The sequence below is a fragment of the Chenopodium album genome, chromosome 1, assembly GCF_948465745.1.
Source record: "Chenopodium album chromosome 1, dcCheAlbu1.1, whole genome shotgun sequence".
Lineage (NCBI taxonomy): Eukaryota > Viridiplantae > Streptophyta > Magnoliopsida > Caryophyllales > Amaranthaceae > Chenopodium > Chenopodium album.
In genome coordinates this window covers 87,469,504-87,493,172 of record NC_137834.1, presented here as the reverse complement: position 1 = coordinate 87,493,172, position 23,669 = coordinate 87,469,504, and the positions used below count along the sequence as shown (strand labels likewise).

Sequence of the window (23,669 nt, the reverse complement as noted above, 5' to 3'; positions counted from 1 at the left end):
ACTATTTCTACTTTGCAATAATTTACAAAGGTAGATGCATGCAGTACATGCATGTCCCAAAACTTTATTTTGACCCCATCCAGCTCATTTCATCCACTGCATGCAACTTTATCAGAAAAAAGGAAAGAAAAAAAAACTGTAGATGGCCTAAGTTACCAGAAACAGACATTTTTGACTAATAATTAAAGTAATACTTACATGATTGTGGTAACTTGAGGTGGTATTGTACAAAATGCGAATTACATGGTGATATTTATTAAATTTTTCTATTTTTAATGCAAAATTGGCTCAACATTTACACCAAATATTTTGTATATTGTGCAGTAATTAAAACATCACAAATTACTGACTTGAGTGCAAAGCATACCTTTAGTAAGCATTATGACCACCTTTCTCATTACGTATTCATTGGTCATAAAAAAATCGATTGTCTATTACAACTTATGTACTAAGAAAATATTATCATGATCTTATTAGAATTGTTCAAAGTTTAGTATCTAAAAAATTTATCTTAACACATAATTAAATATTATCATGATCTTATTAGTATCCATTGAATATATGTATTGTAAACCGCATAAAATACAAGTGAATGGAATATAAAAGGACAAAAGAAATACTATTTTGTTAAATATTAATTGCAACTTTGGGTATTATTTGTGAAATAGTAAAAAATTTCAAAGTTACATTAGGGTAATTATATATGTCACATTAAAAGAAATGAATAGTTAACTATCTCAGTTATTGAATCCTGTATTATACCGTTAAGGTTTGTAGGTTGGTTTACAAATACTAGTTTCAAGCCTCTTTGCGTATGATTTCTCAATTCACATTCTCAATAAAACCATAAACCAAAACACATTATAGTCTTTCTCATAAGCCATACATTAAAACCAAAAGATTTCCAAAAATAAAAATAAAAAATGTTTGAGATACGAGGCTTGTGTCTCCTCTTGCCACTGGTATGGTTGAGTTTTTCGAAAATTCAAAAAATTAATATTCGAAAATGAATTTTATTTAAATTTTTTTTTTATCACATTCATATGTGGTTGGCCACACCGTGTGGCCAGTTTTATTTGGTCATGCGTTACTCGGTCAAGTATTACACAATCGGTTAGGGGTTGTTCGGTAAATTAAAGGTTACTCGGTTAAGGATTACTCAATCGGTTAGGGGTTACCCAGTCAGTTAGAGGTTACTCGGTCAGTTAGAAATACATAGTTAGTTAAGAGTTACTCGGTCAAGGATTACCTAATCAATATTTTGAGGTATGTCGACGTGTCACACGGTGTAGAAAATTAAGTCAATTTTAAGATGACTATTGTAGAGCTTGCATTCATATTGTTATTACTCGTAGAAAATTAAACGCGTACAAGACCTTCTCTCGTAGCATGCTCCAAAAACATGGTCCTCGTTGCTTGGTTTACTCGTCAATTATCTCAATTATTCCATCCTAGCTTGTCTGTACGTTGCTTGGTCATTAGTTGCTTCCGTTGAAAAATCATTTAGTGATTATTAATAACTACTTATAGGGTCCATAACTTTGGGTTGAATTTTGCCATACGTCTTAGATATCTAAAACTAACAATCATGGAAGTTTTCCGACCCTTATCTCCCCTCTTAAGGCTATGGTATTCATTTTTTGCCGTCTTAGATAACTTTATTACTTCCATTCAAGTATAGTAGCTTCATGCCTCTTTGTGTATGGTTTCTCATTGTCAATATAACCATAAATCAATTAAAACACATTATATTCTCATAAGCCAAAAAAAAAAAAAACAATGTTTGCGGTACGAGGCTTGGGTCTCCTCATCCCGCTGGTATGGTTGAGTTTAGCTAGTCTTAATTTGGCCACCAATAATATTTCCAAGGCCGGTTGCCAAAGCAGGTGCGGAAACGTAACTATTCCCTACCCGTTTGGCATCGACAACGGTAGAGATGGGGCATGTTCCTTGAATGAAATCTACAACGTAATTTGCAACAATAGTTTTAATCCTCCAAAACCCTTCCTGAATCACAGTCGTAGTAACAATTTTGAGGTCCTTGAGATATCCATTGAGGGGCAACACATGCTTGCTAAGAACGCTGTGGCAGCTAACCACTACGAAAATGGACAAATTGTATCCTCAACTCCAGTCCATTTTAGAGAGACAGGTCCACTGTCTATATCCGACACCAAAAACAAGCTCTTCACCATTGGCTGTGATGATTTTGCCGTATTTGGCGTCGTCTTGGCCTCTAGAGGATCTACCTTCAGAAGTGGGTGCATTGCAGGGTGTAGCAATGTATCAGCAATTACAAACGGGTCGTGTTCAGGTGTCGGTTGTTGTCAAACAACAATCCCACGTGGCTTGTATTTCTTCTCCTTAGATTTAGGTAGTTTTGAGAATCACACACAAGTGGGCGCAAATAATCCATATGGTTATGCCTTCATAGGGGATCCGAGTAAATTCGAGTTCAATGTCGGTGACCTTAGTGACCCTCATTTCGTGACTAAAACTATAGACAGCGTTCCGGTCGTGCTTGAATGGTATATTTGGGATGCAAAAACTTGTGAGATTGCTAAGAGAAACAAGTCTACCTATGCTTGCCAGGATAACAGCCACTGCAACGATTATGTTCTTTTCAGTGGGGGATACACATGCACTTGTCTTCCAGGTTATCAGGGTAATCCTTATCTTCCCCCCGGATGTACAGGTCAGTTACTACTAACTACAGACTGTGTATTTCCTCTTTTTTTTTTTTTTTTGGAAAAGTTTAATTTGTGAAAATTGATCATAAATAAAAGTGAAAATGTAATGACTAAAAATTAAAGGAATTGGTGGAGTAAGATACTAGTAATATTTAGTCAATGATAGGTTCATATCCTATTAATTAAAGCTATTACTATAAATTCCTTGCAGAAATTGATAAGTGTGTATCAGATATAATCCTTTGCTCTCATAAGTGTAGAAACACTTTGCCGGTTCGCTACGAATGCTACTGTCCAAATGGATATTATGGATGCTATTTTTTCCCCGCAGGCAGTGCTTCGTGCATCCAATTTTGTTTTTTAAAAAAAGGCGGAATGAATATATAGTTGTTCAGTAAAGAACATATATTTATCTTATAAAGAACATCACATATAATTGTTTTGTAATAAACATATAGTTATTTTGTAAAGAACATATAGCTTTATGTTCTTTATATATATCTAAAGAACATCTGTAATATTAATAAAGAACATGATAATATAATGTAATGAATATTATTTGTATTCAACCACCATAATCTAAAAACAAAATTTAAAGAACATTTCAAAATAAACAATTAATTTTATGTCACAAATAAAAGTATATTATATTGACAATCAAATAACATGAAGATAAAGAACATTATTAAATAGCACGCATGTTCTTTTCACTCTAGGTATATGTTCATTATATTTTAATAGTAGGTTCTTTTCACTTAAGGTATATGTTAATTGTATTTTAATAGTATGTTATTTTCATTGTAACTATATAGATATGTTCATTATGTTTCTATAATATGTTCATCCGCTTTATAAAATATAAAAAAGAACAGTTTACTGTATTTTAATGTACATTGTATTATATAATTAGATCTACAACTTTTTCTGAATTTGCTAATTTTTTTGTTTTCTTTTTTCAAAATATAATAATTGGTCGGTTTTCTTCAAGAACTTCATATAGTTTCTCATTGCAACACCAAAACCACATAAATCACAAATTTACACCAAGAACTTGCAAAAAACTACTAATCGAACTCAAATTGAACAACGAACTACGCATGTCGAAATTGTATTTACCTTTTGTTTTCGTTGGCCTTCTTGAACAATTTTGCACCAAGAAGTTTGAAATTAACGATTTCTTTAATAAGGTTTGATGAACTTGAAGCGATTTTTAGTTTTTTCGTTTTTGGGAGAGAAATCTTTAGAGAGAGAAAAATTCTAGAGTGAGAGTATAGTTTAAATTGATTTGAAATTACTGTATATAAGGTAAAAAAATAATTACTATTTTTCTTTTTTTTTTTACAAAAAAGAAGCTCAATATAACTCGTGTACTGTGTACATTAGAATTGAACAATATGTTCTTTCTACAACCATGTACATTATGATGTACATTCCGCAGCGGATGCACCATGCGGATCGTGTATCCGCCTGCAGGAACCACCCATTGTATTATGGAGATGGTTGGAAGAATGGAACTTCTTGTGCTAATTCTTTACTAAGAGTAGCTGAATATACGTTTGCAATCTTGGGATCGCTATTTTTGCCTCAAATTGGGTGGTGGTTATATCTTGTAAAGGAATGTTAGGTGAAGGGAGACTTTACCTAAAAACAAAAATGAGAGGGGTATTTTGGGAAAGTGAAATTTATCACCCAAAACCTTCTTTCACTTTATATATAGGATTATAGTGAATTTCTATGCATGATTAATCATAGTTGGTAAATATTTATCATCAAAATCAAAATGTAACAGATAAAAAGAAATTGATGGAGTACAATAGTAATTGATAATTGGTTCGTTTCCTAACTAAATAAAGCTCTTGCTTGGTATAAATTCCTCTATGCAGACATTGATGAGTGTGCAGATATTACAAGTACCAGATGCTCTGAAACTTGTATAAACACTCCAGGTGGCTACTATTGCTCTTGTCCAAAAGGATATCATGGAGATGGTTGGCTGAATGGAACTTCTTGTGTTAGAGATTCCATATCGGATCATCCGAATGTAGCTGTATATGTGAGTGCAACTTTGGGATCGCTACTCTTGCCTCCAATTGGTTGGTGGTTATTCATAGTGATCAGAAAAAGAAAGGCCATCAAGCAAAAAGCTAGAAACTTTCAAAAAAATGGTGGTTTATTGTTGCAACATCGTATGTCATCTGATGAACATATAGTGGAAAGAACACATTTCTTCACCATTGACGAGTTGGAAAAAGCCACTGACCACTTTAATGAGAGCAGGATACTTGGACGAGGAGGCCAAGGTATTGTTTATAAAGGAATGTTAGGTGAAGGGAGACTTATTGCCGTAAAAAAGTCTGAGACATTGGATGAAAGCCAACAAGAACATTTTATTAATGAAGTGGTTATCATGTCTCAAATAATTCATAGGAATATAGTCAGGTTACTCGGATGTTGTTTGGAATCGAAAGTCCCGTTACTGGTTTATGAGTTTGTCCCAAATGGAACACTTTTCAATCATCTACATCATCTCAATGAAGAGTTTCCAATCACATGGAGAATGCGCCTACAAATTGCTTCCGATTTAGCTGGAGCACTTGCTTATCTACATTCTTTTTCTTATGTTCCTATACTACATAGGGATATCAAATCTTCCAACATTCTCTTGGATGATAAGTACAGGGCAAAGCTATCGGATTTTGGGTTATCAAAAAGTGTGGCTCCTGATCAAACCCATGTAATTACTCGTGTTATGGGAACATTTGGTTACTTGGATCCTGAATATTTCCAAACTCAAAATTATACCGAGAAGAGTGATGTTTACAGTTTTGGTGTGGTCCTGGTTGAACTTATAACTGGACAAAAGGCAATACGTGCTATAAGTGATCAAGATAGAAGTTTGGTGTCATGGTTTCTTTCTCATATAGAAAACTCTCAATTCCTTGACATTGTGGACCCTCAATTGGTAAAGGAGAGTTCGAAGGAAGAGATTTACACTATTGCTGATCTTGCAACACGATGCTTGAATCCGAAAGGTACGAGAAGACCCACAATGAAAGAAGTTCTACTAGTACTAGAGACAAAAGAGTCGCCTCAAACTTATGCAGTAGAAAAAAACTCACAATTCGAGCAAGTTTTAGATGCTGGAACAACTAACAGTTCATACCATGAAAATTTTGTAACTTCCTCCACATCTAGCATGGATACACGTTATTGTCAATCAGCTGAACTGTCTTTATTATTCAATCCCAGATGATGTAGGTATCTTCAGTAGTTAATATATCCTTGATATAGATCGGGGATTGACTACATAACGTTATGTATTAAATGTAGTACTTTATTTTTTTCAAATACCAAATACTTAATTGAGATTTTATGCTCAGGTCTTGTACTATTTTGAATGCAACTTATAATGTTTAGAACTACTTTCTTGTCTCTTATATCGTTACACCCTTTTTTTTTTTCAAGGTTTCCAACGCATTTATTTGACTGTCCCAATATGTTTGATATTGTATGGTTTAAAATAATAAAACGTTGATGGGATGAGTATGCACATTTTGATAAGTTAAAAGGAACACATTTAAATATTTATAATAGTAAAAATTTACCATCACATCAACCTAATAAAGGGCGAAACCTAAAGAAATAAAAGTAGTATAGCATTATAATGCTAGCGCTAATCCTTAAGTGAACAATCACTTAAGGAGTAGTTAAGGGCTTAAGGCAGGCAACATACACTATCACACTAGCCAATTATGTTGTTTACTTTTTCATTTGAGTTTTTGTTACTATAAAATTAAAGTAAAGTAAGAAAACACAATGATTTATTCACTCGTACATATTCAACTTAGTTAACTATTCATGGAACCCCCGGCCTTCTAAGTTCTAACAACAACTAAACCATCATTGTGGATGCCTCCTTCAGCCAGAGCATCCTGTCACCTACCAGAGCGAACTTGGGAAGCAGCTCGATCTTGTATTATCAAATCATATATTGAAGAAAAGTTATGATTCACTTCTGTGTTATCATGATCTTTTATTTGCTACGACTTCGTATTACTATCTTGAACCCAGGCCATTTGTTACTCTTAACACCATTATGTTGAAGAACTAATCAATCTATGTCTGTTAACCCAAAAAAAATTCATTACGGCCTCCATAACAATAAATTTAAGTACATGACCAAATACCTTATGTTTACTCATCATTTCAAGATATCTCCATATCGGAGTGGGCCTAAAAAAACAAATAATGATATCATTTATTACCCGTGTTTCATGTTATTTACAACGATTAGACATTTTCTACATACTTATAGTTTATGTCAAATCATAATCATTATAAATCACATGAAACAAAAGTAGTATATGATTCATATGAACTTGTGCAATATTTTAAAATTGACCCCTCAATTAGACAGGTAAGATTAAAATTACATCACATAACCCAACGATTTAATTAACTATTAATCCACATAAATTAGGCCCCTTATTTCAGTAGCCATGTGCGGTGAATTGCCTTTATCACGAGAAAAAAGTAGGCAACGTTAACGCCAAATTAAAAAATATGTGACCAATACAATATTCACATTGTAGTGAATTAGTGATGAGCTATGAGTTGGATAAGAAAAAAAAAATATTGAAAAGTGAGAGATTCATCAATATGAACACTATCTCCTCTCCAAAATGAGGAATGTCCACATTATCTCTTGGTTGACTAAAGTCAATCTCAATTATTATAGCATCTTGATTTATAAATGAGTATTTTAAAACTTCATGCGTCTATAGGTATATTTCACAATCAACCTTATTTTAAATCATACACCAAAAAATAAAATAAGAAAAATGTTTGAGGTACGAGGCTTGTATCTCCTCTTACCACTGCTATGGTTGATCAGTTTAGCTAACACCACTTTCGCCACCAAAATCGCCAAGCCCGGTTGCCAACCTAGCTGTGGCAACGTAATGATTTACTATCCTTTTGGTATAGGCCGCGCATGTTCTCTAAGGGAGTCTTTCATGATCGATTGCAATAGTAGTTCCAGCAAAAATGAACCTCCAAAACCATTCTTAGCCGGCAGTAAAATTGAGGTCCTAAACATTAGCATTACCGGCCAAATGCTTGTTAAGAGCTTTGTGACAAGTGCGTTATACCGAGATGGAGTAGTTGTAAAATCAACTCCTGTGTATGTAGAGGAGAGAGATCTCACCATGTATCCACTTGTATATTCCGACACCGAAAACAAGCTTATCATCATTAGTTGTGATGATTTTGGTTTTATTGTTACAGATAGTCCTTATAGAGGGGCGTCTACTCTGGGAACGGGGTGCAGTGTAGGGTGTAGCAATTTATCAGAAGTGAAAAACGGGTCGTGTTCAGGGATTGGTTGCTGCGAAATATTGATCCCAAAGAGGTTGTATAACTTCACCTTACATTTACAGAGTTCAGACAATCACAGTGATGTGTCTCAGATAAATCCATATGGTTATGCTTTCATAGGAAGCCCGAGTAAATTCAAGTTTAGTGTAGCTGACCTTGGTGACCCTAACTTCGTCAATAGAATAAGAGACAGTGTTCCGGTGGTTCTTGAATGGTTTGTTTGGGATTATAATGATTATTCTCATGATATAAGTTGTGAGATAGCTAAGAGAAACTTGACCGTCTATGCTTGCCACCATCAAAGCCGCTGCTACGACGTTGATAGTGGCTCTGGGGGGTACAGATGCACTTGTCTACCAGGTTACAAGGGTAATCCTTATCTTAGCCCCGGTTGTATAGGTCAGTTACTACTTACTACTTCCTCTGTTTTTTTTTTTTTTTTTTTTTTTTTTTTTTTTTTTTTTTTTTTTTTTTTTTCCCTAAATTGTTTCTTATTGATTAAGTATTAATTAAAAATTAAATAACATATAAATATTGAAAATTTTCAAGTGTAACATTTTTTATAAAATAAAAAAAAAAAAAAAAAAGACTGGAAGAGTACACTATATAACATAGGCAAAGTATATTCATTTAATTACAAAGTATATGTTGAAACATGTGCAAATTTTCCATTAAATAAGGCAATATTGTCAATAAGTGCGTGCCACCATCTCGCAACTTGCATCTCATCTTTTTTTACTTTATTATCTTCTTTATCATTATCGTCTTATTATATTAAGGAAAATGTTAGGGCTACATATAATGATATAAGTATTAAAAACATTCTTAAAAACTGTTTAACTTTAGAAAATCATGACAAAAATACACTAATTACACTGATTTATGCGTATTTTTGTCATAAATTCTATGCAAAAGTAAAATGAATGGATTCTCAACTATATATATGAGTATTATGGATTTCTACGTTCTATTTGTATGTTTTAATAAAATGAAAAGGATATCACTTTACTTGGACACTTTTTTTTATACTGTAATTTTTTATTTTTTATTTTTTTTTGAAACCTTATACTGTAATTATTATTTTTTTTTTTTTTTTTTTTTGTAAAACAATAAGAAGAGTATTCTGATAAGTAATTGAACTTTATCTTTTTTTAATTATAGAAGGAACGAGAACTAAAGATTATTATTATTATTATTATTATTATTATTATTATTATTATTATTATTATTATTATTATTATTATTATTATTATTATTTTTACAACAATAATTATAGAACGAAGGAGAACTACAGGTATTTATTTGTACAAATCCATCTATGCAGATATTAATGAGTGTGCAAAATTTTCAAGCTCCCCTTGCTCTGATATTTGTATAAACACTCCGGGTAGCTACTATTGTACTTGTCCTAAAGGATATCATGGAAATGGTCGGAAGAACGGAACCGGTTGTGTAAGAGATTCAAATTCTAAAAAGAATATAGTTATAGGTCTTGCTACTACTTTGGGATCTCTACTGTTGCCTCCAATTGGATGGTGGTTATACATAGTGATTAAAAAAAAAGAGGCTATAAAGAAAAAGACTAGAAACTTTAAGAAAAATGGTGGTTTGTTGTTGCAGCATCGTATGTCATCAGATGAACGCATTGTAGAAAGAACATATTTCTTCACCATTGATGAGTTGGAGAAAGCCACAGACTACTTTAATGAGAGTAGGATACTTGGACGAGGAGGGCAAGGTACTGTTTATAAAGGAATGCTAGGTGAAGGGAGACTTGTTGCCGTAAAAAAGTCTAATAAGACATTAAATGAAAGCCAGCGAGCACATTTCATTAATGAAGTGGTTATCATGTCTCAAATAATTCATAGGAATATTGTCAGGTTACTAGGTTGTTGTTTGGAATCGGAAGTCCCATTACTTGTTTATGAGTTTGTCCCAAATGGAACACTTTTCAATCATCTACATCATCTAAATGAAGAGTTTCCAATCACATGGAGGATGCGCTTGCAAATTGCTTCTGATTTAGCTGGAGCACTTGCTTATCTACATTCTTTTTCTTATGTTCCTATATTGCATAGGGACATCAAATCTTCCAACATTCTTCTGGATGAAAAGTATAGGGCAAAGCTATCGGATTTTGGGTTATCAAAAAGTGTGGCTAATGATCAAACCCATGTAACAACTCGAGTTATGGGAACATTTGGTTATTTGGATCCTGAATATTTCCAAACTAACCACTATACTGATAAGAGTGATGTTTACAGTTTCGGTGTGGTTCTTGTTGAGCTTTTAACTGGACAAAAGGCAATACGTGCTATAAGTGATCAAGATAGAAGTTTGGTGTCATGGTTTCTTTCTCATGTGGAAAACTCTCAATTCCTTGACATTATAGACCCCCTATTGGTAAAGGAGAGTTCGAAGGAAGATATTTACACTATTGCTGATCTTGCAACACGATGCTTGAATCTGAAAGGAAATAGAAGACCCACTATGAAAGAAGTTTTGCTAGTACTAGAGACAGAAGAGTCGTCCCAAACTGATGAAGTAGAAAACAACTCACAATGCGAGCAAGTGTTAGATGCTGGAACAACTAACAATTCATACCATGAAAATGTTGCAACTTCCTCCACATTTAGTATGGATACACGTTATTGTCAATCAGCTGAACTGTCTTTATTATTCAATCCCAGATGACGTAGATATCTTTAGTTGTTTAGTTTGGTTACATACCCTGGATATAAGTTGATCAGGGATTGACTCTACATAACTTATCATTTATAGTACCTTATTTTTCACATTTTAAATATGTTAACATGTTATGCTCAGGTTTTGTACTGTTTTTGTAATGCAACTAACTATGTTATGAAGTACGTGCTTTTTTCTAATATCTTTTGTTAGAAAATAATTATGGGGATGAAGAATTAGGCATGCGTTTACACAGTCCTTAAAGCAATTTTAACCCCCACTATGATTGTTATGGGTTACTGGTTAATATGCTTTCAGGATTTTCCCTAAGTTCGAGATCAATTAATTTAATGTAATTGAACTCCCAAAGAACACTTTAAGAACAATGAATAGATAAGAAAGAAGAAGATGATTAAAGTGAATAAAGTGAGTTAGCATTTAAAGAAATTAACTATATATAATGAACAACCTTTTAATCCAAGAGTCGCTATTTCCAAAATATAATTAATTAAGATAATCTGACTTTTAATGAAAGTCACTAGTATCGATCATAATCAATTTACCGTAGGAAAGTAACCTCTTGCACTCGCCCGATCAGGCCAAGCCCGCCTTATAGGGAAAAAAACGGACACAAGTTTTAACTAGGCGCGTGCCCAACCAGGCAAAGCCCTCCCAATCGGGCCAACTACACTTCCGAAAAAAAGATTGACCTCCGTTTCCTTTTTTCCACGATTTCCCTTTTCCTTTTTTCAATAATTGACTTATATGAAATCGTAGAAAGAAGGAAAATGGGTCATTTTTTAAGGTCACATGAGAGGTCAACGTCGGAGAAAAAAGTTAATTATTACCGGATTCCAACCTCAAGGTTCCCTCTAACAACAAAATAAACTTATAAGGTCCTTTTAAACCACTTTAAACATATAAGGTCCTTCCAAACAAAATAGTGAACATATATGTCCCTTTCAGACAAATTTTCCTAAAAATAAAGGATGAACTACAATAGTAAATGACTTTTTATCTCCTGTTAAATAAAGGTCATGGAATAAATTCCTCGCATATATTGACGAGTGTGCAAATTTTTCAAACAACCATTGCTCACATACATGTACAAACATTCCGGGTGGCTACTATTGCTCTTGTCCAAAAGGATGTCATGGAGATGGTTAGAAGAATGGCTTAAGTTGTTCGAATAGTATCTCATCACAATTTGTGGTTAGAATCGCTTTAGGTATGTACAAATTTTCCCTTACGATTCTTGGATGTGGATATTAATAGGTCAGGTTAGACATGAGGATCAGTGGCATATCCAGGATTTCCGAACAGTGGGTTCGAAATCGGAAAAAAAAAATAAAAATACATTAATTAAAGATTCAATACATAAATTCAGATTTCGGATTACAAATGTTTTTTTTTTTTTTTTGAACGGGAAGTAATAATGTCATTAAATAATAGCTATACGTCATCTATAATAATAAGATCTTTAAATCACATATTTAGAGAAAATATCATAACTTTTACAATCAAAATCATAACTAATTTGCATATTTGGCATAGTTCAGACTCCACCGCATCAAGTTTGACGTGAGTAATGATTTTCGATGTCTTTGCATCTTTCCAAGTTCGTTGATACCTTCGCAATCCGCGTTAATGTTTTAATCGACCAGTTTATGACAAATCCCAGACCCATTGAAATCCAAATCATCTTCCCAATTATTATAAGAACCCCTAATAATAAAATTCTCATCCATGGATGAGAATCAAAATCCCAGAAAATTAGGACGGATTCTCACACATGGAGAGAACAAAATAAAACAAACAAACCATTTTATAAAAATTGAATTTAACAAAATTCTTTTACTAAAGTCTAAATAATTAATTGATTAATACGAAGTAAAAAAACTACTTTTTTTTTTTGAAATTTATACAATTTTAATATAATTTTCTCAATTATATACTTCCAATATTTTTGACATCTAAATTCGAATGCTCATTTAGAGCTAAATTTAAATATTAGGATAATTTACTAAGATAACCTTTCGTAAAATTTTGAGGCATTACATGAACGATTGGCAAACCTCCCCCCTCCCTCTCTCTCTCCCTTTAATTTGATCGCCATCCAAATTATACCCTCGTTAGTCGTGACCCACCCTGAGCTCTTTCTCTCTCCCTCTCTCCTCTTGCCGCTTCTTTATTTTTCCTCCTCCCTCGCTAACCGCCCCAACGAATTATGGTGGTGGCCTGGTGGGTAGGGGACGAGGGTACGGTGGTCATGAAGAGGTAGGAGTTTCTTGAAAGAATTAAAATACATGAAGTCCTTTTAGTAGGTTACGTGTCTTTTAACCTGTATAAAGAAAAGAGGGTTGCCCAGTTAATATAGCATATTAACAAAATATGTGATCAATATAGTGGCAAAGTTGTAATTATGATGGGTTGCTGCTATTATTTTATTGTTATTCCATCTATTTGCTGAGCTGGCAGATAACTTCACTGTAGCAACAAAAGTTAACATTTGTTTTGAATTCCGTTAGGCCTGATATTTCATATTGTCAAACTCAATGGAACCCCGTTCTGTAAAACTCTTTCTTCTTCCTCTCTCCAGTGTCAACTCTCGTATTTGGTCTTCAACGTACTGGAGCGATTTCGGAAAAAAAGTTATGAGCTTATTTGGTGCCAAAGATCTGAAATTGAGCAGATGTTATGCTATCAACCTTATTGTGAATTCAAACGTCTTTACACGTACTTGTTCTGCCCACCCATAATCTGTTAGAGTGATTACTACTTGTCTACTTGCATTATTTTTCTTTGTCTTTACACTTGTTCAAATGCCTTGACTTCTACCTATACAAGTACTGGATGGTTGTTTGGCTCAAATAACCAATGTGTGTAGTGCAGTGAAGGTCTGACTCCATGAAACGCGAGCATTGGTAGCATTCAAACTTCAAAGTCATACAATTACACATGCAATAAACCAAAGAAACACAATTCATCATGTAGCACAAAAAAAAAATTGTTGTATCATTTGCTTTCATTCAAATAGTGACTCAATTACACTGGAGCACTAAAATTGTCCGGCACCAATTCAATTAATTAACCCATCTAATACAAATAAAGATGCAATTAACACAATCAATCACCAAATTATTTAACTATAATCGCTGCAACAATTGTATCACCAACTAATTAAAGTATAATCAGCTGCCTACTTGAAATTATAACACATTCCTTCGTCACCGCAAACGGCACAGTGCTCAGTCGCTGCGCAACTACGTTGTGAAAACCCTAACTTGATAATTCGCAGTCGCTGCAACTAGGGGTGTACATAAACAGGACCGGACCTGAAAACCGACCGGAACCGGACCTGTTGGGACCGGACCTGACCCGGACATGTTGAATCAGGTCCGGTCCCGGTCCTTGAAATTTAAGGATTTCGGTCCCGGTCCGGATCAGGTCTAAAACCGGGGTTTTCAGGTCCGGACCTGAAACCCGATAAAAACGTGTATTTTAAAAAAAAAAAAAAAAAATCAAAAACCAAAACAAGAAATCAGCTTTTATTTCTAAACCCTAAGCCCACTAGCCACCAAGCCCACACTCACTCTTCAGTCACCCATTCACCCTCACGCTGCACACACTCACTCACCCCCTAAGGCGACCACCAGTCACCGGCCAGGCGCCCACCGCCCACCATCGCGAGAACCCCCCCTATCAGCCATCGACAGTCCTACGTGACAACCGCTGCATCAGCCATTGACAGTCACCCATTTACCCTCCAATGCACGCATTCACTCACCCAGTCACCCCCTCAAGCGACTACCAGTCATCGGCCAGGTGCCCAGGCCACAACCCACTAGTGTGAGAACCCCCCTGCCCGGCAGCCCCTGCACGCTGCATCAGCCCTCTACAGTCCGACGCGACAACCTTGCTCAGTTTTTCTAATAAAAATATAATTCCAATTATGTTTGGGTATTTTTGAATTTGAAATATTGAATTAAAGGTGAGAATTGCTTGTTGAATTTCGGTTTTTTAGTTCATTTCTTTTGAATTTATGCTTTTTTTTTTAGGTTTTTTTAGTTTAATTAAATGCTTTTGAATTTTGTTTTTGTTCATTTCTTTCAAATTCAGGTTGAATTCATGCTTTTGTATTTGCAACAGGTCCAACAAATAATTTACTAAAAAAAAAAAAAAAATCACAAATCAGGTCTGTTCAGGTCCGAACCCGAACCGGACCTGATTGATCAGGTTTGACCCAGAACCGGACCTGTTGAATCAGGTCCGGTCTCCGGTCCCTAAAATCCACTGATTCAGGTCCCGGTCCTAACAGGTCCGGTCCAGGTCCGGTCCGGTCCGGTTTTGGACCGGTGTACAGCCCTAGCCGCAACTCCACAAACGTAGCAACAAGATCCTGCAATTCAAATTTAGATCTAACGCACATTATTGATGCTGGATTTAATACGAATTGAGACTACAACAGATCCTGCACCTTCTTGTGGATGCTAGTCAGGAGAACGGAACAACAACCAGAGCGCAACGGAATTTGTTTATGATAACACGATATTATACACGATTTATATGTGATATTTGGTCATGTTTTATTGTGTTTTCTTCATTCTCCTAATCTTTTTGAGCTATTATTCTTCCTATTTCGATACTACCTCTTCTTGGTTTGTTTGTTTTTGTTTTTATAGGAATAGGGCTCTATTTGCATGGAATTTATTTTGATCGCGAGATATTTCTTTATATGGAGCGTTTCTAGCACCAATGGAGCACCAATGGAGCATTTTGACAGCCTACTCCACAACTTGGTTGTGGCGTGCAACCTTATGGCCACAACATGGTTGTGGGCGTCCATTATTGGAGCAAAGGAGAGGCGAAGACAGCCCGCTCCACAGCCTGGTTGTGGCGGTTTTCTTCATGCCACAACTCACCTGTGGCAGCTCGTTTTGGGCAGCGTTTAGGAGTCCTATTAAGATAGAAATACGTAGTTTTATGAGAGGATATAAATAGGTTTTAGATAATCTTTTATTCACTACTTTTTATCACTTTTACATACATTATTTAAGAGCTTTTGGTATTACGTTCTTCATTATTATTTTCCAGATTCAAGTTTTCATATTTAATTCCAATTTCAAGTATTGATTTCTCTTCCTTATTCTCTTATTTTATTATTGTTATTATGTTTTCTTTAATTAATTGTCTTGTTATTTCTATTATTATGTGTGAGTAGTTTCATAATCTAGGGTTAGATTGAACCCTAATATGGATTAATGTGTTATTTAATTTCCCAATTCCCAATTTAATTAATTTATAATTCCTCTTTGTTAGGGTTGGTTTTTATTATCAATGATTAACTAGAAATAGTATTATTGAATGTGATTAGGTTTACAACGAAAGTTGATTCTTAATTGATATTAGAACCCTAATTAAAAGTTGGAGCTTTTATGCATGAAAATAGCTAATTGTTCTTGCTAGGACTTATAGGATGTAGTTCTCAATGTCTTTAATATGCATGATTCCATGGAAATAGGTATGATTGCATGTTAGGGAAGCTATTAGTTGATCGAAAGAAACTCTTAGTATTGTTTTAGGGAGCATCTGCCCTGTGGAATATATATTGATTTAATTGAGGGAAAGGGATTGTTCTATTGCATTGATTCATATTAGTGGGGATACTTAATCTTAGATGTTTTTAGTTCTTGATTAATTTCATATTATTATTATTTATTGCTTATTAGTTAATATTGTTCTAGTTTTGATCTATTGATATTGATTGGTTACTCGCTTAGTATTTATTTGAGTCTATTTAATTAGTTGAACCATAGTCTCTTGGGATCCGACCCTTACTTGCCCGTCTACATAGTAGTGGTCTTGTTAGGTACACGACACGCCTATCAAATTTTGGCGCCGTTGCCGGGGACTAACGGTTTTACACTAGTTATTTGTGATTCGTTTTTACTAAGCTTTATTTGTTGCTTCGGCTATTGTCTCTTGTGTTTTTGATTTCTTTGCTTGTAGTTCTTTGTTGCATGCAAACTCGACGTTCAGGGTCAGACGATTTAATTCCATTTGATTCTGAAATTGAAGCAACTGCAAGGAGACGAGGAGGTAGAAGAAGAAGGAGAAATCAAAACCATAGAAACATGGTCGATCCAGGCACAAAGTCTCTTTTGGAATATGGCATTCCCGATACCACAACGGGACTCCTCTCTAGCATTGTCAGACCACCCGTTACTGCTCAGAACTTTGAATTGAAGCCATAGTTCATTCAATTCATCTCTAATGATTCATTTGCAGGCACACCTCACGAATGCCCTGTCAGTCATATTGATAGTTTCTTGGAAAAGTGTGATACCATGAAACTAAATGGTGTTACAGATGATGCTATTAGACTTCGCCTATTCCCTTTCTCATTACGGGATAGAGCGAAGGAATGGTTGAGAGATGAAGGTACTGGCTCTTTTGACACATGGGACAAACTGGTGAAAGCTTTTCTAGTCAAGTTCTTGGGACAGGAAAAAACTGCGAGGTTGAGAAATGAGCTATCTACTTTCGGGCAGTCAGATGATGAGTCCTTATATGAAGCATGGAGGAGGTTCAAGCGATTGCAGAGACAATGCCCTCATCATGGTATTCATGAATGGATGTTGATCCAAACCTTTTACAATGGCTTGATTCATGAGTTCCGAATCTATATTAATGCTGCATCTAGGGGTTCTTTCTTGACTAAGAACCCAACTGAGGCAAAGGAGCTAATTGAGAAGATGGCGGCAAATGATAATTACCATCCAGGAGGACGACGTAATGTTAAAAAGGGAGGTATGCATGATGTTGATGCTCTAACCCTTTTAACTAGTTCTATGCAGGCATTGACAAGCAAGTTTGACAAGTTCCAAGCGGCATCTTCTGGTTCATCTACTGAAACTTGTCAAATGTGTAATGTACAAGGTCACATTGCCCCTGATTGCCCACAAAATTCACAGGAGATGTCGATTGAGGAAGCCAATGCATTCTACACTTCAATTCCCAAAAGGTCATATGATCCTCACTCAAACACATACAATGAAGGTTGGAAACATCATCCAAATTTCTCTTACAAGAATACCCAAGCTCAACAAAATCCCCCCTCTACCACCACCTCGAAACAATAGCTATAATGCTCCACCCGGTTTTCAAGCAAGACCACCTCTTGTCCAACAACCTATGCAACCACCTCCACAAAAATCCAACCTTGAGCTAATGCTTGAGAGCTTCGTTACCACAACGAACCACAACATCCAACAACTACAAGCTCAGAACAAGCTCATGGAAAATCAGATAAGTCAACTTGCTCATCAAGTTGGCCAATCTTTGAAGACTCCGGGCACTTTTCCGGGTCAAACAAAGCAACCACCGAAAGGGCATATGAATGCTGTGACTTTGAGGAGTGGAAAGCAATTGGAAGATCCTCCCATGAGAGAGCCATCCAAGGAGGTTGTTGACGGGGTAGTCCCAAGAGAGAAGGTGGTCGATGGTACTGCGAATGAGGAAGAGTCAAAGGCATCAACTCCGCCACCACTTGTCCCATATATGCCAACAGTTCCTTTCCCGCAAAGGTTGGCCCAAGCTAAGTTAAAGAAGAAGTATGGAAAATTTCTCGATATTTTGAAGAAGCTTCACATCAACATTCCATTCTTAGATGCAATATCCGAGATGCCATCTTATGCAAAATTTTTGAAGGATATGCTCTCTAACAAGAAGAAGCTAGAGGAGAATGCTACTGTTGCGTTGAATGCAGAGTGTAGTGCTATTTTGCAAAATACACTTCCTAAGAAATTAGGTGATCCGGGTAGCTACTCAATTCCAGTGAAGCTCGGGGATATAGAGATCAACAAGGCATTGTGTGATCTTGGTGCAAGTGTGAGTCTCATGCCGCTTTCTATTTGCAAGAAGCTTCAAATGGGTGAATTAAAGCCTACGCGCATGTCTCTACAACTTGCAGATAGGTCGGTGAAGTTTCCTTTGGGTATACTTGAAGATGTTCCTCTTCGCGTGGGAAAATTCTTTATCCCATGCGATTTCGTTGTGATGGAGATGGAGGAGGATGCACATGTCCCCATTATACTTGGTAGACCATTCTTAGCCACTGCAGGTGCAATCATTGATATGAAGAATGGAAAAATCACTTTTGAGGTGGGAGACGAGAAAATGGAGTATTCACTCTTGAATGCTATGGGAACTCCTTCCATGGGAGAGACTATTTGCCAAGTGGATGTTCTTGATGATTTAGAACGTGAGCAACTTCCCTTGATTAAAACGGATGATGCACTTGAAACGGTGTTGGTAGGGAGTGTCAATGATGAAGATTGGGAAACAAGGGAGTACACGAGGCTACTTGAGGAAGCAAAAGCTAAACCAATCACAGCTTCAGTGAAGGAAATCCTAAGTGTATCGAGTGTTGGGGAGAGTACTACGCCTCCCGAGGTAGAGTTGAAACCCCTTCCCTCTACTCTTAAATATGCATACCTTGGTTCTCATAATACATATCATGTTATTATTAACGCTGAGCTTAATGACACAAAATTAGAGCAATTGCTTACTGTTTTGAGAAAATATAAAAGTGTAATTGGGTACACCATTGATGATATTAAGGGTATTAACCCATCTTTTTGTGAGCATAAGATAATTCTTGAGGACGATCATGCCTCCTCTGTAGAACCTCAAAGACGACTTAATCCAAATATGATGGAGGTAGTTAAAAAAGAGGTTCTTAAATTGCTTGCTGCAGGAATAATTTACCCTATCTCAGATAGTAAGTGGGTTAGCCCTGTACATGTTGTTCCGAAGAAAAGGAGGTATGACCGTTGTCAAGAATGACAAAGGTGAGCCAATCGCCACTAGAACTGTTACAGGTTGGCGAATGTGTATTGATTACAGGAGATTGAATAAGGCCACCCGGAAAGATCATTTTCCCCTTCCTTTTATTGATCAGATGCTTGAACGTTTGGCTAAGCATTCCTTTTTCTGCTACTTGGACGGATATTTTGGTTTCTTTCAAATTCCCATCCGTCCATGCGATCGGGAAAAGACTACTTTCACATGTCCCTATGGCACCTTCGCCTATCGAAGAATGCCATTTGGATTATGTAATGCTCCAGCCACGTTTCAACGTTGTATGATGGCAATTTTCTCAGGTCTTATTGAAAATTCAATGGAAGTTTTTATGGATGACTTCTCCGTCTATGGAACATCTTTTGATGTATGTCTTGAAAATTTGGAAAAGGTGCTCCATAGATGTAAAGAAGTAAATTTAATTTTGAACTGGGAAAAATGCCATTTTATGGTACAACAAGGAGTCGTTCTAGGTCATGTGGTATCACATAAGGGAATTGAGGTTGATAAAGCAAAGATAGAGGTCATTGAGCGATTACCCCCTCCTAATTCTGTAAAAGGAGTTCGGAGCTTTCTTGGTCATGCAGGATTTTATAGACGATTTATTAAAGATTTTTCGAAAATCGCTCGACCTCTAACTGAGCTTTTGGCCAAGGATGCCCCATTTGTATTTACTGATGCTTGTCTTGAGGCTTTTAACAGGTTGAAGGAAGCTTTGATCTCCGCTCCTGTTATGCAACCCCCAGATTGGACCCTACCATTTGAGATTATGTGCGATACTAGTGACTATGCAGTAGGGGTCGTTTTGGGGCAACGAAAGGATGGCAAACTTCATGCTATTTATTACTCTAGTAAAACTCTTAGCTCTGCTCAAATGAATTATGCCACAACTGAAAAAGAGATGCGAGCAGTAATTTATGCAATAGACAAGTTTCATTCTTACCTTGTTGGTTCAAAGGTAATAATTCATACAGATCATGCGGCATTGAGATATTTAATGAGTAAAAGTCACGCCAAGCCGCGGTTGATTCGTTGGGTCCTTCAGTTGCAAGATTATGATATCGAGATAAAGGACAAAAAAGGGACAGATAATGTCGTTGCTGATCATCTTTCTCATATCCTCCTTGACAAGGGGGATGGAGACGAACTCCCTTTTGATGATTATTTCCCTGATGAACATTTATTAGCCCTTTCTACAATTGAATCACCTTGGTACGCTGATTTAGCAAATTTCTTGTCTACAGGTGTATTGCCTCACGGCTACTCGTCTCAGCAAAAGAAGAAATTCTTTTATGAGGCCAAGCGACATTTTTGGGACGATCCATTCCTTTATAGGCTATGTGCAGATGCTATGATTAGACGATGCGTCCCAGAAGTTGAGGTAAGCAACATTATTTCACATTGTCATGACTTACCTTGTGGTGGACATGCAGGTCCTACAAAAACGGCCGCGAAGATTTTACAATGTGGATTCTATTGGCCAACTTTGTTCAAGGACGTGTACTCATATGTCAAGGCTTGTGATCGTTGTCAACGGACCGACAACATTTCAAGGAAGAACGAGATGCCACTCAACAACATACTCGAGGTCGAGTTATTTGACGTGTGGGGGATAGATTTCATGGGACCATTCCCTTCTTCTAATGGAAATCGATACATTTTAGTGGCCGTTGACTATGTCTCAAAGTGGGTTGAAGCAATCGCTACTCCAACCAATGATGCTCGTGTGGTAAGCAAGTTTTTCAAAAAAGTTATTTTCCCTCGTTTTGGTTTACCACGTGTGTTGATTAGTGACAGGGGAACACACTTCTTGGAGCATCGATTTGAAGCAATGTTGAAAAAGTATGGAGTGCAACATAGGATCGGTATTGGTTATCACCCACAAACTAGTGGTCAAGTCGAGGTGTCAAACCGTGAAATCAAATGTATCTTAGAAAAAACAGTTGCAAGGACAAGAAAAGATTGGTCGATGAAAATTGATGATGCATTATGGGCGTACCGAACGGCATTCAAAACGCCAATTGGTACAACCCCATATCGATTGGTGTATGGTAAGGCTTGCCATCTTCCCGTTGAGTTAGAGCACCGAGCGTATTGGGCTATCAAGAGCCTAAATTTTGATGCTAAAGCAGCAAGCGAGAAGAGATTGGTACAACTTAACGAGTTAGATGAACTTCGGATGGAAGCTTATGAAAACTCAAAGTTGTACAAGGAGAGAACTAAGAAATGGCATGATAAGCATATTTTAAGGCGAGAGTTTCACGAAAGAGAGTTGGTCTTGTTGTATAATTCTCGTTTGAAATTGTTCCCCGGGAAACTTCGATCAAGATGGTCCGGTCCATTTCAAGTACAAAAGGTTTTCCCCTATGGTTCTGTTGAAATTTGGAGTGAAGCTACTGGTTCTTTTAAGGTTAATGGACAACGTCTTAAGCACTATCGAGAAGGCGAACCCGTTGAAGGAAAAACGGTTTTTACCCTTTCCGATCCTCACTCAAAATGAGCAAATAGGAGGTCGAGCTTGAGACCTCATAAACAAGCGCTTTTGGGAGGCAACCTAATTTTTCCTACTCTTACTTAAGTTTTTTTTTTTACAATTATTTTATTTTAATTTAATTTATTTTATTTTATTTTTTTTTCTTTGTTTATTCTTTTCATTTTATTATGGAGTAGTTCTTTTAGTTTTTTAGTACTTAGTTTCGTTTTTTTTACTATATTTATTTATTTATTTATTTTATTTATTTATTTTTTTTTCCTTAGTGCGTTAGTCTTTATGTAGTAGTAGTCTAGTTAGTGCTTTTCTACTTTGGAGTATTGTTTTAGTTTTTTGTTTTTACCTTATTTTGTTTTAAGTAGTTTAGGTAGTATTATAATGTAGCTCTTTTAATTCACTCAGCTTTAATAACCTCTTTTTCTTGTCTTCTTATGCAATTGAGTGGAATGCAGGTGGACCAATTTACACAAAGCAAATATTCACAGGAAGCTTCACAACCATCACGCGATCTGCAGTAGCCTACCAAGGGTAACTTGCGGCCTTGCGTACATTAAGGGAAATAACCACAGTTCACTCCACAGTCGGCCCGCGGTGAGTAGCATCCATCCACAGGTAGCCTGTGGCGAGTTTCTGATGAAATAAAAAAAAAAAACAAAAAAAAAAGAAAAGAAAAGGAGAGGCGGAGCAGTCCGCAACATCACCGCGGCACACAAGCATCCACCATATTCATCCTGCTACCTGATTTCATAAATATATATAAAAAAAAAAAAAAAAAAAAATCAGATTACAAGTTCAAGAATCGGCGCAGAGACGAGATTTCAAGCAAGCTTCTTCGTACCTCTCCACCTTTGTAACCTTCATTGTTGTTGCATTAATTCCCAATTACACAGCAAAAATTTCGAGAGTAATACTATTTTTCGATCGAAGGGTATTTCGAATGCAATCTTGAACCCCCTGTTTCATTGGCAAGGTATTTTATCGAACCCTAACCTCTGAATCAGTTGTTTGCCGGTGAAAACTATTGGGTTTCGAGAAATTATTGCCCGTTCTCCCCTAAAAAGCTTGATTTCTTGGTTGCGTCCCTGTTCTATTGGAATTAGTTGATTTGGTTATTGCTCTTGATTTCACCGTATCATTGATTTGTTCGATCGAAATTGCTTCAATCTCGAATGGCTCGTTCCACCACAACTAGGAATAAGAAAACTTCTGGAGTATCGCGACCCGTACCCGTCTCTAAGACCTATACATCCAAGAAGAAATCCTCTATTACTAAGGGAATGGTGTCATCGACCAAGACTAAGGAGAAAGTAGTGGTTGACTACTATGACATTAAATTTCGTGATGAAGAGCACAAGGCGAAATATGAGAGATTGTTTGAGAAAGGAGTAACTGCAACTCGTTTCTGTGATGTTGATACCCTAAAAACTCTAAATATTGAAGATGACGTTCAGTGGCTATTCTCTAATGTTGGGTGGGGTAATTTTCTCATGCATAAATATCCAACATATAAAAGAGTCACCTTAGAGTTTTTAAGCTCCTTGAAGGCGGTTACTTACTCAGAACCA

General features: G+C 36.1%; 2 protein-coding genes and 1 non-coding gene across 3 annotated transcripts; 2 read left to right on the top strand and 1 right to left on the bottom strand.

The window, feature by feature from the left end:
* Positions 1 to 1,581: 1,581 nt before the first annotated feature.
* LOC145625004 (wall-associated receptor kinase-like 8) lies at positions 1,582 to 6,112 on the top strand. Its single transcript, XM_081678091.1, has 2 exons — positions 1,582 to 2,695; positions 4,574 to 6,112. Exons 1-2 carry the CDS (start codon positions 1,780 to 1,782, stop codon positions 5,941 to 5,943), a joined length of 2,286 nt encoding a protein of 761 aa, XP_081534217.1. The 5' UTR covers positions 1,582 to 1,779; the 3' UTR covers positions 5,944 to 6,112.
* Positions 6,113 to 7,531: 1,419 nt separating this feature from the next.
* On the top strand, positions 7,532 to 17,893 carry LOC145638210 (wall-associated receptor kinase-like 6). Its single transcript, XM_081689181.1, has 4 exons — positions 7,532 to 8,465; positions 9,391 to 10,713; positions 16,761 to 16,850; positions 17,040 to 17,893. Exons 1-4 carry the CDS (start codon positions 7,532 to 7,534, stop codon positions 17,891 to 17,893), a joined length of 3,201 nt encoding a protein of 1,066 aa, XP_081545307.1.
* On the bottom strand, positions 17,270 to 17,376 carry LOC145564186 (small nucleolar RNA R71). The gene has a single exon (XR_014094764.1). It is a non-coding gene; the product is annotated as a small nucleolar RNA R71 (small nucleolar RNA).
* Positions 17,894 to 23,669: the final 5,776 nt, after the last annotated feature.